Source organism: Pan paniscus, chromosome 9 (assembly GCF_029289425.2).
Source record: "Pan paniscus chromosome 9, NHGRI_mPanPan1-v2.0_pri, whole genome shotgun sequence".
NCBI lineage: Eukaryota > Metazoa > Chordata > Mammalia > Primates > Hominidae > Pan > Pan paniscus.
In genome coordinates, this window is record NC_073258.2 from 60,642,700 (window position 1) to 60,658,640 (window position 15,941).

At 42.0% G+C, this 15,941-nt stretch overlaps 1 protein-coding gene across 1 annotated transcript; it reads left to right on the forward strand.

Annotated features, from left to right (window-relative positions):
* The first annotated feature begins 1,005 nt into the window (after positions 1-1,005).
* On the forward strand, positions 1,006-10,270 carry LOC100973708 (olfactory receptor 4D9). Its single transcript, XM_057299155.2, has 3 exons — positions 1,006-1,213; positions 4,170-4,263; positions 4,380-10,270. Exon 3 carries the CDS (start codon positions 4,410-4,412, stop codon positions 5,352-5,354), a length of 945 nt encoding a protein of 314 aa, XP_057155138.2. The 5' UTR covers positions 1,006-1,213; positions 4,170-4,263; positions 4,380-4,409; the 3' UTR covers positions 5,355-10,270.
* The last annotated feature ends 5,671 nt before the right edge of the window (positions 10,271-15,941 follow it).

Here is a 15,941-nt window from a genome sequence, read left to right on the forward strand (position 1 = left end):
CTCCAGCCCGGACAACAGAGCAAGACACTGTTTAAAGAAAAAAAAATGTCCTGGGACAATGTACATGTTGCTTTAAACAGAAAATGTGGCCAGGCGCCGTGGCTCATGCTTGTAATCCCAGCACTTTGGGAGGCAAAGGCAGTTGCATCACCTGAGGTCAGGAGTTTGAGAACAGCCTGACCAACATAGTGAAGCCCCACTTCTATTAAAAATACAAAATTGGCCAGGCTTGGTGGCAGGCACCTGTAATCCCAGCCACTTGGGAGGCTGAGGCAGGAGAATGGCTTGAACCCGGGAGGCAGAGGTTGCAGTGAGCCAAGATCGCACCATTGAACTCCAGCCTGGGCAACAAGAGCAAAACTCCATCTCAAAAAATAAATAAATGAATAAAATAGAAAATGCACGTATAAATCCATACAGTCTCTGAGAGCTGCTCTGACAGTAGCCACAGAGCTTTGAATTTTTCACTGTTACTCTTTTATTTATTTAACTTTCATTTCCTAGCTGATTGCAGGCAACGTGACTTTGGTCAAGAGGAAGACTGCACAGTCATTGGTGTGGTTTAACAGAACACTCTCTTCCTGAGCCAGAGGAAAATGCACTGTCTCATGTGTTTCCTCTAGAGGAAAGGGTATGTCCTGAGTGCACGGGTGCCTCTGCATGTATGTATGAGAGAGAACAGAGAAAAAATGAGAAAGAGTGAGAGAGAACAAAAGAGGGAGTACAAGACAGAGAGCACTTGGTGACATTTTAATGACTCCCAAAGGAACTCCTGAGTTGTATTGTAGCATATTATATTGGCCACTCAGCTTCCACATTCATACCTAACAATATTCCCTTTGCTAATTCCTATATTGGGCTGTGGCTGGAGACTAATACAGGTGGCCAAAACGTAGTAAGGCAGAAAAGAGTCAGAATACTGTAATTACCTGAGGTTGCTTTTTCCCATCTGAGGAAAGAAGATAATAAAATCACTCACTTTGAGGTAGGCTTTACATTAAACAGAGAATTTCCCCAGTACCTACTTCTTCTAAAATGCAGCTGAGGCATCATAAGAGGATCAATTTCCCACTTAAAGATTAAACCAGCAGTTAGTATTAGTGCCTATGAACTTCTGAAACTGAAAAGCTGTTCGTGCTGAATTTTGAGAAATGCTGCAAATGTGTAGAATGTTCCTATAGAAGTCAAGACTCTTACGAAGCAAAGAAAAGAGGTAGTTTTTCACTATTAGAAAGATGGAAAGTGTGGCTTGCAAAATATAGGAAGATGGTGAGTTGGCTTGGGTGTGTTTTACTTGTTGGGATATTGAGGTTCAAAATTTATTAAAGGTAGTTGAGAAGGTGCTGACATCGCCAGCTCTCAGGAGGATGACTGCCTTGGAAAAACAGCTTTTAAAGGCAGTAATTCCTGAGTTTAGTAGATGCAGTTTTGCCTCTTGGCTGGGAATGAAATTTTGGAAGATTTGAGTAAGATGTTTTAATGACAAGATTATCTGTGCCTTCATGTACCACTGAATAAGAATAATGCTTCTAGTAAAAGTTTTAGGGATTCAATCAAGAATAAGGGATTTTCAAAATTGGAAAATAGAAAACCATGATATGTGTGGCATCCTAGAAAGTCAACTTAATGCAGAGAATAAGGAAGAATTTGCTCAATGGGATGCTGGGGTATGGGGGGAATCCTCAGTTTGCAGGCTCTGTCCAAGATACTTGATAAGCTTGTTTCCAAAGAAGGGTCTCCTTTGGGATGATTTTTTTTCTTTTTTTTTTTTTTTTTTTTTTTTTTGAGACAGAGTCTCACTTTGTCACCCAGGCTGGAGCCTGTAGTCCCAGCTACTCGAGAGGCTGAGGCAGGAGAATGGCGTGAACTTGGGAGGCGGAGCTTGCAGTGAGCCGAGATTGCGCCACTGCACTCCAGCCTGGGCGACAGAGCGAGACTCCATCTCAAAAAAAAAAAAAGAACACCTCAAATCCATACGTGAGTAAAAATTAAAATGGTAACTCTTGGGTTGGTCACAGTGGCCCATGCCTGTAATCTCAGCACTTTGGGAGGTCCAGGCAGGTGGTTCACTTGAGCCCAGGAGTTTGAGACCAGCCTGAGCAACATGGTGAAACTCGGTCTTTTTGTAAAAATACAAAAAAAAAAAAAAAACAGCCAGGCATGGTGGTACAATCTGTAGTCCCAGCTACTGGGGAGGCTGAGGTGGGAGGATCAATTGAGCCCAGGAAGCGGAGGTTGCAGTGAGCCACGACTGCACCACTGCACTCCAACCTAGGCAATGGGAGTGAGATCCTGTCTCAAAAAAACAACAACACAACAAAATGTTTACTCTCAGATGATAGCTGGTGAAGACTATAACCACGTAACTATAAAAGTAACTTATAAAAGTGAGTGGTCCATTAAATTTTGCTTTAAATGTAATTCATTCTTTAAACATGAGATTAAAGTGTTATAAATGATAAATGTTATGTTTGTTAGTTAAACTTTATACTGAAGTATGATATGCTAACATACAGAAAAACGCACATACATGTACAGCTCAATGTATTTTTTTTTTTTTTGAGACGGAGTCTCGCTCTGTCACCAGGCTGAAGTGCAGTGGCGTGATCTCAGCTCATGACAACCTCCGTCTCCTGTGTTCAAGTGATTCTCCTGCCTCAGCCTCCCAAGTAGCTGGGACTACAGGCGTGTGCCACCACGCCCAGCTAATTTTTGTATTTTTAGTAGAGACGGGGTTTTAACATGTTGGCCAGGCCTCCACTCACCTCAGCCTCCCAAAGTGCTGGGATTACAGGCGGGAGTCACCATGCCCGGCCAACTCAATGAATGTCTTTACACCAGCAGAATATGCCTACTGGTGTAAACCAGCACCCAGATCAAGAAACGGAATATTACCAGCACCCAGAAGCCTCCCTTAGGCTCCCTTCAGTTTTGTACATATGAATAAAATGGAAGAGTGCATACTCTTTGGTCCCTGGATTATTTAGCACCACATTATGTTTGTGGGATTCTCATATTATTACGTATAGTGTAAATCATTCTCATTGCTGTATAGTATTGTGTGAACGTAACACAGTTTATTTATCTTTTCTACTGTTGATGGATTTCTGAGTCATTTTCCAGTTTGAAGAAATTATAATCAGTGCTACTGGTCAGGTGTGGTGGCTCATGCTTGTAATCAAACTTAAGAGGCCAAAGTAGGAAGATCACCCGAGGCCAGGAGTTTGAGACCAGCCTGGGTAACATAGGGAGACCCCAACTCTATAAAAAAATTAAAAATTATTCCAGCATAAAAAAATAAATAAAAAGAAAAAAATTATTCAGGTGTGGTGACAGGCACCTGTAAGTCCCAACAACTAGGGAGGCTGAAGTGGGAGGATCGCTTGAGCTCAGGAGTTTGAGGCTACAGTGAGCTATAAGCTCACCACTGCACTCCAGCCTGGGTGACAGAGTGAGACCCTGTCTCAAAAAAAATAAAAAATAACAGTGCTGCTATGAATATTCTAGGACATGTCTTTTGATGAACATATGTACATATTTCCTAGAAGTAGAAATATGTCCTTAAGAGATATATAGGTAATGATATACAGATAGATCCTTTAAAAGAGATATATCATCATACATGTAGATATATACATATCTTCCTATGTATAAAACTATATTTATATAGAGTCTTAGCAGAGATAATCAAATAGCAAAGTGGTTATACCAATTTTACACACCCACTAGCAGTGTATTAGAGTTCCAACTGTTCCACATCTTCACCACCACTTTTTCATCTTTTCAGTATTTATCTTTTTCAATTTAGCCAATCTGGCATGTATATTGCGGCTTATTGCTATAACTAATGAAGTTGAATTGGCATTTGGATATCCCTTTTGTGAAGTATTGGTTTCAATCTTTTGCCATTTTGAGGTTGGGTCATCCAGCTTTTTTACTGATTTGTAGAGGCTCTTTATATATTCTGAACATGAGTCATTTCTCAGATAAATGTATTGTAAATATCTTGCTCCATTTGCAGGTTATCTTTGAATTCTCATAATGATGCTTTTATGAACAGAAATCCTTAATATATTCAGATTTCTTCTTATTATTTATTATTTTAAGTGTCAGATTTTATAGTGAAAGTACAATTGAATAGATTCACGGTCTTGCAACCTCTGTTTCAGCAGCAGCAGTGAGAGAACTTTGTCTCCTTGGATGACTGAATCAAAAACCTGGGTAATCTTTCATCCAGTGGTGGCATACTGACTTGCAGACACAGTGAGTGCATAGGGAAAAGAGCTTCCTCCTAATTCTGAGCCACAACTTAAGTGAAAAGACAACACTAGATTTTAGGACCTATCAATATTATTTAACTGCACTATTATTTCTTCCAGAGATGAAACTGATAAAGGATCTGTGATTCAATGGATCAGAGAAATTACACCAGAGTGAAAGGATTTATCTTTCTGGGAATTACTCAGTCCCGAGAACTGAGCCGGGTCTTATTTACCTTCCTGTTTTTGGTGTACATGACAACTCTAATGGGAAACCTCCTCATCATGGTTACAGTTACCTGTGAATCTCACCTTCATACGCCCATGTACTTCCTGCTCCGCAACCTGTCTATTCTTGACATCTGCTTTTCCTCCATCACAGCTCCTAAGGTCCTGATCAATCTTCTATCAGAGACAAAAACCATCTCCTTCAGTGGCTGTGTCACTCAGATGTTCTTCTTCCACCTTCTGGGGGGAGCAGACGTTTTTTCTCTCTCTGTGATGGCGTTTGACCGCTATATAGCCATCTCCAAGCCCCTGCACTATATGACCATCATGAGTAGGGGGCGATGCACAGGCCTCATCGTGGCTTCCTGGGTGGGGGGCTTTGTCCACTCCATAGCGCAGATTTCTCTATTGCTCCCACTCCCTTTCTGTGGACCCAATGTTCTTGACACTTTCTACTGCGATGTCCCCCAGGTCCTCAAACTTGCCTGCACTGACACCTTCACTCTGGAGCTCCTGATGATTTCAAATAATGGGTTAGTCAGTTGGTTTGTATTCTTCTTTCTCCTCATATCTTACACGGTCATCTTGATGATGCTGAGGTCTCACACTGGGGAAGGCAGGAGGAAAGCCATCTCCACCTGCACCTCCCACATCACCGTGGTGACCCTGCATTTCGTGCCCTGCATCTATGTCTATGCCCGGCCCTTCACTGCCCTCCCCACAGACACTGCCATCTCTGTCACCTTCACTGTCATCTCCCCTTTGCTCAATCCTATAATCTACACGCTGAGGAATCAGGAAATGAAGCTGGCCATGAGGAAACTGAAGAAACGGCTAGGACAATCAGAAAGGGTTTTAATTCAATAAGGGTAAGATAGTACCCATATTTAAAGATAGATATTAAATTTCACTTTCTCAAAATGGGAAAAGAGCTTGTTCATGCCCAAAACAAAGAGATACCTATGGCCACCATCGAGTCCTAAAAGAAGTTATTCCATCGTATATGCTGGGGACCACGTGGATGATACTGCTCTAAGACAAAATCCACTCAAGTCTTTCCCTACTCACTTTCAATTATTCATTCCACAAATTTTTATAGAGCATACACTATATGCCTGAAAGTACTGGGATTCAGATTGCTGCAAAAAGATTAAATGTAGTCACCTTCCTGGAGGCATAACCCAAAATACTTTTTAAAAAATATAAACAGGCCAGGCGTGGTGGCTCACACCTGTAATCCCAGCACTTTGGGAGGCCGAGGCAGGCAGATGACCTGAGGTCAGGAGTTCAAGACCAGCCTGACCAACATGGAGAAACTCAGTCTCTACTAAAAATACAAAAATAGGCCATGCATGGTGGCGCATGCCTGTAATCCCAGCTACTCGGAAGGCTGAGGCAGGAGAATCACTTGAACCCGGGAGGCAGAGGTTGCAGTAAACTGAGATCACGCCATCGCACTCCAGCCTGGGCAACAAGAGCGAAACTCCATCTCAAAAAAATAAAAAAAATAAAAAATAAATAAACAAAGTGCTAGGGGAATTGTAGCCACAATATTACTTGAGAGTTTCCAAAGACATTTAACAGCCAGTAGACATTTTCAAGGGGAAAAAGATTAGAAAAGAACAATCCAAGCAAAGAAAACAACATGTACATGTCCACATGAGGTGTCTTATGCCTGTAATCCTAGCACTCTGGGAGGCTGAGGTGGAGGGATCACTTAAGCCCAAGAATTCAAGACCAGCCTGGGCAACTTAGTGAAACCTCATCTCTACAAAAAAATCATGATAATAGGCTGGGCGCGGTGGCTCATGCCTGTAATCCCAGCACTTTGGGAGGCCAAGGCGGGTGGATCACAAGGTCAGGAGATCGAGACCATCCCGGCTAACATGGTGAAAGCCCAGCTCTACTAAAAATACAAAAACAAAATTAGCCAGGCTTGGTGGTGGGTGCCTGTAGTCCCAGCTACTGGGGAGGCTGAGGCGGGAGAATGGCATGAACCCGGGAAGCAGAGCTTGCAGTGAGCCGAGATCACACCACTGTACTCCAGCCTGGGCAACAGAGCAAGACTCTGTCCAAAAATAATAATAATAATTAATAAATAAAAATTAACCAGACGTGATGATGCACGCCTGTAGTCCCAGCTACTCGAGAGACTGAGGCAGGAGAGGTTGAGGCTGCAGTGAGCCATGTTCACTTCACTGCACTCCAGCCTGAGTGACAGATCAAGACACTTGTCAAAAAAAAAACAAAAGAAAAGACAAAAAGAAACCAGAATGCACAAAGAAAGAAAATGAGGTGAGATTGTGTCACATTTGTGTAACAGTGAACTCAGTGCAGCCATGGTGTAATACACTCTTGGGGTGAATACTGGTACTGGACCTTTAAAAGAAAAGTTGGGAAGAATAACTCCATTTATGACCACCTGAACAATGCAAGCCCATGATTTCTGTTGAGGAGAGGATCCCCAATTCACTTCAAGGACACAATTTCCTCCTAGGAGAAGGAAATAATGCTGTTAGTGAGAGTGTTCATAAAGAAGAATCACTGTTGCCGGGCACGGTGGCTCACGCCTGTAATCCCAGCACTTTGGGAGGCTGAGGCGGGTGGATCATGAGGTTAGGAGATCGAGGCCAGCTTGACCAACATGGTGAAACCCCATTTCTACTAAAAATACAAAAATTAGCCGGGTGTGGTGGTAAGCGCCTCTAATCCCAGCTACTCGGGAGGCTGAGGCAGGAGAATTGCTTGAACCTGGGAGGCGGAGGTTGCAGTGAGCCAAGATTGCGCCACTGCACTCCAGCCTGGGCGACAGAGCGAGACTCCAACTCAAAAAAAAAAAAAAAAAAAAAAAGGAGAAGAATCACTGTTGAGGCTGTGGACAGCTCCTTTGATTTTGAGAAAAAAATGAGCAAAGGCAGATGCCAAGCTCTCGAATGGGAAGCAACTGACTCCCCCTTATGTAGCAGGATTAGCCAGATCCAAATTTCCCATTGTTTCTATACACAGTGATCTCACCACTCCTTTACCTGTGCCACTCCATCTATTAGAAGCTAAAGAAAGGGTATAAAAAGCATGATAGTTTAATTAGTGAACCTGAGAATTTGCCAGTCTCTGTTGTGAAAGAGACAAGGATAGTGCTAGGAGAAGATTTATCTGACAATCCAGCTGATATTCTGCTAAGATCTACTGACTTCACCATACTGTGTTCCCCACTATGATAAAGCTCAAGCCATAGCAGCTGGCACATATTTATCAATCAGAGTAGGCCAACCATTGCAACAAAAATGTCCACGGTCTAAGTAGTTAGCCACCACAAAAGTTTACTTCTTGCTCATGTCACAGGCCAATGCTGGTCTGCAGAAAGAGGGCACAGTGCCACACTGTCATTCAGAAATGCAGGCTTCTTCTGTCTTGGGCTCCACATTCTCTAGATCCTCAGAATCCTGTCCATGATCCAGCAGATGGAGAAAGGGAGAGAGAATTAAGAATAAGTGATTCTCCTGCCTCAGCCTCTTGAGTAGCTGGGACTACAGACATGCACCACTATATCTGGCTAATTTTGTATTTTTTTTTTTTCATAGAGATGAGGTCTCACTAAGTTGCCCAGGCTGGTTCAAATTCTTGGACTCAAATGATCCCTCCACTTCAGCCTCCCAAAATGCTAGAATTACAGGCATGAGACACCTCACCTGAACATGCTCATGCTGTCTTATGCTCCACCGTCTCTAGCTCCTCATAATCCTGTTCATGCCTCCAGCAGATAGAGAAAGGGAGAGAAATTAAGAATTATGGGGAAGGGAGGGGTGTGTCTTTATGGGACAGTCCTGGAAGTGGTGTGAACTACTTATGACCACTTTCATTGGCCAGTCCTTGGTCACATAGCCTCACCTGACTGCAAGGGAGCCTGGAGAATGAAATCAAACTCTGCTCCCAGAAAGAAGAAAATATGAAGAACGAACTCTAGTGATCTCTTCCACATGTAAGATTCACTGCTAAGAAATCACAATTGGGTTACATTACAAAGATTAAGACTTTGTCTATGAAAGGATTCTCTTAATACATAAAAATGTTTGCTACAGGGCTGGCCGCGGTGGCTCATGCCTGTAATCTCAGCACCTTGGGAGGCCAGGGAGGGTGGATTGCTTGAGCTCAGGAGTTTCAGAACAGCCTGGGCAACATGGCAAAACCCCATCTCTACAAAACATATAAAAATTAGCAGAGCATGGTGGCACACGCCTGTAGTCCTAGCTACTCAGGAGACTGAGCTGGGAGGATCACTTGAGCCTGGGGAAGTCAAGGGTGCAGCGAGCCATGAATGCCCCACCGCACTCCCACCTGGGCAAAAGAGTGAGACCCTGTCTCAAAAAAAAAAAAAAGAAAAAGTTTGCTGGAACGGCAACTAGACCCTTAGAACACACAGAGAGCCAAACCGAAATGAAGGAGATGGGGGAAAATTTTTCTTAACTTAAAGGAAGAGGGAAATGATCAAGGTAAACCCTGGGATTAGGATGACAGTAGACTAGAAGGGCAGGGTTCCATGAGATAGAACATTAGGGTAGAGTGCCCCAAGAAGGTTGGCCAAGAAGACAATCCTCATAGAAAGCAACTCTCACTTATTCCCAAACTTTTCATGGGCTTGTTGTAAACAAGTTCGATTAATGCAGAAGCTCCTTTAGCAATGAATGTTCTCCAAAACTACCATTTGACGTAGCAATCCCATTGCTGGGTATATACCCAAAAGAAAATAAATTATTCTACCAAAAAGACACATGCACCTGTATGTTCACAGTAGCAAAGACGAGGAATCAGCCTAGGTGCCCATCAATGGTAGACTAGATGAAGAAAATGTGATACATTATACACCATGGGGTACTATGCAGACATTTTAAAAAATGAATTCATGTGCTTTACAGCAACATGGATGCAGCTGGAGGCCATGATCCTAAGCAAATTAATGCAGGAACAAAAAATCAAATACCACATGTTCTCACTTATAGGTGAGAGCTAACCATTGATTTACACATGGACACAAAGATGGGAACAATAGACACTGAGGCCTACTTGAGGGGAGGAGGGTGGGAAGAGTGTGAGGTCAAAAAACTACGTATTAGGTACTATGCTCACTACCACGATTGTCTTCTTGGCCAATCTTCTTTGGGCACTCTACCCTAATGTTCTGTCTCATGGAACCCTGCCCTTCTAGTCACTGCCTGGGTGACAAAATCATTTGTACACCAAACCCCAGCAACACACAATTTACTCATGTAACAAGCCTACACATGCACCCGCTGAACCTAAAATAAAAGTTAAACAAAAATGAAATCAATGTTATCTTCTTTGCTGATTGACATTTCCTGTGTTCTATTTCTACCACTCAAAAATGTTCTGAATTTCTCACTCATAGATGGGAATTGAACAATGAGAACACATGGACACAGGAAGGGGAACATCACACTCTGGGGACTGTTGTGGGGTGGGGGGAGGGGGGAGGGATAGCATTAGGAGATATACCTAATGCTAAATGACGAGTTAATGGGTGCAGCACACCAGCATGGCACATGTATACATATGTAACTAACCTGCACATTGTGCACATGTACCCTAAAACTTAAAGTATAATAATAACAAAAAAAAGAAAAGATAAATGAAGTCAATTGAGGAGATAATAGGGTTTTATTTTTTCTTTTCCTTGCAATGATTGTTACAGTGTGCTTTGGACAAGGCAATTTTATATTGGAAAAATAGAGACCACATTGAAGTGGAGTTGTAATAGAATCTGGAAATTAAAAAAAAGTATGGTTAAAACTAAAAAAAAAAATGTTCTGAATTATTTTCCAATATTGGATATCTTTCCCCAAGTATGAAAATGCTAATATAGACACAAATTAGTTTTCAGCTGGATCCAGCTGCAGCTATCGAATCACCACTTCCTGCCTGGCTCCATCCTTGTTCCAGTATAATTGTTCCCCTCATCGTCTAGTACTTTTTGCAATGATACCTTTTTTCCTACTTTCCTGTTGGTTTTACCGAAAACAAGAACATTGTGACTGGGAAGAATTTTAAGTGACCAAAACTCCGCACAATCTTAGTTTATGTTCCTGAGTGTAGGATCTCACAAATGATAGCAACCCAGCAAAAGCTGCCCGTGCAGCTGCTTTGGACTAATTGGAGAAGTGGAGAGAGTATCAGAGTAATTCAGAGATACTGAATCCTTTGGACAAGGAGAGTGACAGAGCCAGCTACAGGAAAGGAAGGGTTCAGCTCTGGATAATAATGATCAGATCAGTTTTAGACATTTGAAATTAGAGGTGTGCAACATACGCAAGTGAAATAAATCTATGGTGAGAGACAAGGTATCAAAAATACATGCAAAACAATCTGATAGAGTGAAGAAAAGCAATTGGGCCAGGCGCAATGGCTCACGCCTATAATCCCAGCACTTTGAGAGGCCAAGGTGGATGGATCACATGAGGTCAGGAGTTCAAGACCAGCCTGGCCAACATGGTGAAACCCCGCCTCTACTAAAAATACAAAAATTAGCTCGGTGTTGTGACAGGTGCCTGTAGTCTCGGCTACTTGGGAGGCTGAGGCAGGATAATCACTTGAACCCAGGAGGTGGAGGTTGCAGTGAGCTGAGATCATGCCACTGCATTCCTGGGCCACAGAGTGAGACTCCAAAAAAAGGGAAAGGAAGAGAAAGGGAAAGGGAAGGGGAAGGGGAAGGAGAAGGGAAGGGAAGGGAAAGGAAAGGAAGGGAAAGGAAAGGAAAGCAAAAGAACACCAAGTTATTCTGGTGATCTCAGCATCATCAAGATGCCTCTACCTGAAACAAAATACAGATTAATCCAAGTGGTTATTTGATGTTATATACTTCTGATAAATATACTTCTCTTTTAATATAACATCAAATAATTACTTGGATTAATCTATATTTTGCTTCAGATGAAGGCTTGTCTTAGGAAACTATTAAACATTAAACTGATTCTAGCTTAACCTACATAGATCATGTAAACGGTCCTAGCATCTTTTGTTTTTTCTATACAAGGAAGCCTTCTTTTAAATTTCTGCAGTATTTTTTCATAAGCAAATAAATCCATCTATATATTCAAACTGACATAGGAGTTATCCTGGTTTAGGAATGATGCTGACATTTGGGTCTTCTTTAAGAAATTCAAAGAAGATTCAGATTGCTTTGGCTTAGTTTCTAAGATGCTAGTATAGTCAGAACCACAGAACCCACGTGTAAGCATCCACAAAATTCCATCACAAAGTGCTACTCTGGAGAAGTCTACACAGTTTTGTTGTTGTTGTTGCATTGCTTGTTTTTCAAGTCTGAAAGAAAATGTTTTCAACATGGTTCCTGCTCAATAAAACAGATTATTCATTCAGTGTTATATTAGGAATCTATGGCTGCATAACATATTACCCCAAAAGTTTGTGGTTTAAAACAAACCAAAAAACCAACATACTTTTTATGTCACAGTTTCTGTGGATCATGAATTTGACACAACTTAGCTAAGTTGTGGGCTTCAGGGTCTCTCACAGGCTACCATCAAGGTGTCAGCTGGGAGCCACAGTCTCATCTCAAGATTCAACTAGAGAAGGATCCATTTCCAAACTCACACATACAACTGTGGGGCAGAATTATGAGTTGTTGAACTGAGGGCTTCAGTTCCTTAGTGGCTGTTGCTGGAGGCTATTCTCAGTTTTCAGAGATGAGTTTTCAAAAATTACATTGGGGGTGAGCTGAGATCAAGAGTTTTTGAGGGGAAAAAAATGAAATTATTTGCTTTTAGGACCTCGGAATCCTCAGGACTGGAAGATGATGGGTATTCAAAAAATAGATCACAATTAAATATCTGGTGAATGAGTGGTACCAACGCATCATATGTCTGTATATCTCCTCTCTTCCCATGAGAAGTTTGGTGGAAAACAAGGAAGAAAATGTGTTTCCTAGACTTTATGATCCTCTGATTATCTACATTAAAAGGACAACACGCAGGCCAGTGTGGTGGCTCACACTTGTAATCCCAGCACTTTGGGAGGCCAAGGTGGGCAGATCACCTGAGATCAGGAGTTCGAGACCAGCCTGAACAACATGATGAAACTCCATCTCTAGTAAAATACAAAAAGTAGCCCAGCATGGTGGCGCATGCCTGTAATCCCAGCTACTCAGGAGGCTGAGGCAGGAGAATTGCTTGAACCTGGGAGGCACAGGTTGCAGTGAGCCGAGTTCGTACCACTGCACTCTAGCCTGGGCGACAGAGTGAGACTCTATCTCCAAATTAAAAAAAAAAAAAAAAAAAAAAGGTACAACAAGAAAATCATCTGCCCAGAAAAAAAAGAGGATGGGATAAAACACACAATACTAGGAGTTCTATTCATTTTCCCTAAGTTCCTACCTCTTAAGAAGATAGACTCCAGTTTAGTCCCCTATGACCTCTTTAGGCAAAGCTTGGGGCTCTAAGCACAAAGTCTGTAAGGATTCATCTCATCCCCTACATTGGGAGAATTGCAAAAGCAAAATATGTGTGTTGCACACACCTACCAGTGATGTCTGACTTCTTACTAACTCCCAATGGAACTTCATCTCAATAGGAAATTCTGGCTGCTCAACTTCAAAAACTACATCCAAAAATATATTCCCTTTGGTGATCATTTCCTTGGCTCTGAGACAAATGGACTGGTATTCATGGCAGGCCCACTGTGGGGCAGTGTGTTGGAGCCATGCAGAAGCGATTCTTGGAGCCTGCAGGGGAGAAGACACTGAACCAACCAACCCTCAAATGCAGGTCTGCCTTAAAGGAGAATAGTCCTTGACAAGTAATGACTCCTAAGGTCAGAACAAATGGCCAGTTCTGCTTCTTGGGTAGGTATTAGAGGTGGGGACTTTAAATGAGAACATTGTGTTAAGTTAGAGCTTTGTGGTGTGTGCTTGTATGTCTAAATGTTTATCTATGCAGGTGCACCCATGCACAGACAATTTTGAAGTATTATTGTAGATTACTTAGAAATGTATTGAATGCTAATGATGCTTTTACTAGGTGTAGAATGACATACATTAAAGTTAAAAATTTTAGTGGTGCAGAGCAGAATAATTAGTTGTTCAATATTAGCAAGGTGACTTGAAGTGCATAGAAAGGTCAACTTGTTAAGAGAAAGAGAGCAATATATGCCTTGTGGACAATAGAGTCGAGGGGTTCTCCAGGTTGGAGATGCTGTAAAATTCAGCAAGCCTGTTTTAGTAGAATGGATTTATGTAGGCATATTTCTAAGAAACAAACTGGGGGGTCCTCAGTTTGTTCTTGCCAAAAACAAAAACAGGAGAAAACTCATAAACTATACTTCTCTGTTTTCTTCTTTCCTGTTGCAAACAGACACATGCATTCACAGGGCTTCCCACTGATCCTTCCACTCTCTATCTTTTATCTTTAGTTGTGCATAAATGTTATGCATGGAAGAGCACCATTTTGGCATTTTTCAGTTGAATTGGTGATTTGATCACTTTCACTTCTTTACAGAATCTCACATAATGAATGGACTCCATTCGTCCCATTTTTAAGACAGAAAGCAATGATAGAATATTTTTAGATCCGCCTCATATTTTTCTTTCACCTGAAGTTACTGAACCACACACATCCCACCATGCAAGTGTTTGTCGTTGTTGTTGTTGTTGTTTGGTTGGGTTTTGTTTTGTTTTGTTTTGTTTTTCGAGACAGAATCTCACCCTGTCGCCCATACAGGCATACAGTGCCATGATCTTGGCTCACTGCAACCTCCACCTTCCGGGCTCAAGAGATTCTCCTGCCTCCGCCTGCCAAGTAGCTGGGATTACAGGCGTGCGCCTCCACACGCGGCTAATTTTTGTGTTTCTAGTAGAGACAAGGTTTCGCTATGTTGGCCAGGCTGGTCTTGAGCTCCTGACCTCCGGTGATCTGTCCACCTCGGTCCCCCAAAGTGCTGGGATTACAGGTGTGAGCCACTGCGCCCAGCCCCACCATGCAAGTTTTATCTGCTTCCCAATTTCTTAATTTTCCATGTGTGGAGCCCAGGGAACATCAAACACTTCTCATTTTCAATTTTTCCCGACCCAATTCAGTGCCCTTGGACTGTTCCAAGCACCTAACACAGGCAGAGGTTGCAGGAAATCTAGGAGCCTCTGTTCAACTCTTCTGCAGATCTCCAATCAAACCCACACGGAATTCTGAATCATCCCAATCCACATGGGTCCACCACTTACTAGCTGTATACCCTTGGCCAAATAACTTATCTTTTCCTAGCCTCAGTTTTCTTATCTGTAAAACAAAGGATTTACCTCAAAGTATTGCTGTCAGAGCTAAATGAGCTGCAGCAAGCAAAGAACCCAGAAAAAATAGCTCAGTTCAGATTTTCTGTCTCCCCTTCCCCACCTGCATTTGGATGGCCCTAAGTATGATAACTCACACACCCCTTGGTTCTTAAATATGCTCTGGATCTGAGTTTAACCCTGATCCTTGAATTGTTTCTTTTTTTATCATGTGTATTGGTCTTTTCAATAACAGCTTATAAACCTGCCTATGTGAGGTATGAGAAACACAGTTGGAGTCGTGCAAATAATCTAGATTTTTGTATATATCTGTAGCAGTTTGGATACTGCAGAATGAATATATTCTAGAGTCAGATGTAGACTAGATAGCCCTTAACTGCCAACCCTCAGTTGAAGAGACAAAGAAAAAGAAATCTGTTTGTTAAGTATTTTCACTATTTTTTTCTGATTGCACACGGTTATTGATGTGATTGAATATATAGGTATATTAATATACCTATATACTCAAATAATACGGAATAATATAAAGATTGTTATATATTCAAACAATGGCATGTATCACATATATGTGTATAAACAATATGGAAATCTCCAACATTAATTTATTTCTAAGAGATCTGTTAACACCTTTGATCACTTACTTTAAGGCTTTTTTTTTTCAGACAGTCTCACTCTGTTGCCCAAGCTGGAATGCAGTGACACCATCTCAGCTCACTGAAACCTCTGCCTCCCAGGTTCAAACAACTCTCCTGCCTCAGCCTCCTGAGTAGCTGGGATTACAGGCGTGTGCCACCACGCCTGGCTAATTTTTGTGCTTTTTTAGTAGAGAAAGGGTTTTGCCATGTTGGGCAGGCTAGTCTCGAACTCCTGGCCACAAGCAATCTGCCTGCTGTGGCCTCCCAAAGTGCTGGGATTACAGGCGTGAGCCACCGAGCCCAGCCAGAGCATTGAATAATCTTAAACACTCCATGAATTGATGATACTCATCAACCCCTTAATCATCAATATCTTTCTTGTTTTCAGTTTTATTTTACCTTCATTGATGCTGGTATTGCATTTTGTTGTTGTTTTGTTTGTTTGTTTGTTTTGAGATGGAGTCTCGCTCTGTTGCCCAGGATGGAGTGCAGTGGCATAATCTCAGCTCACTG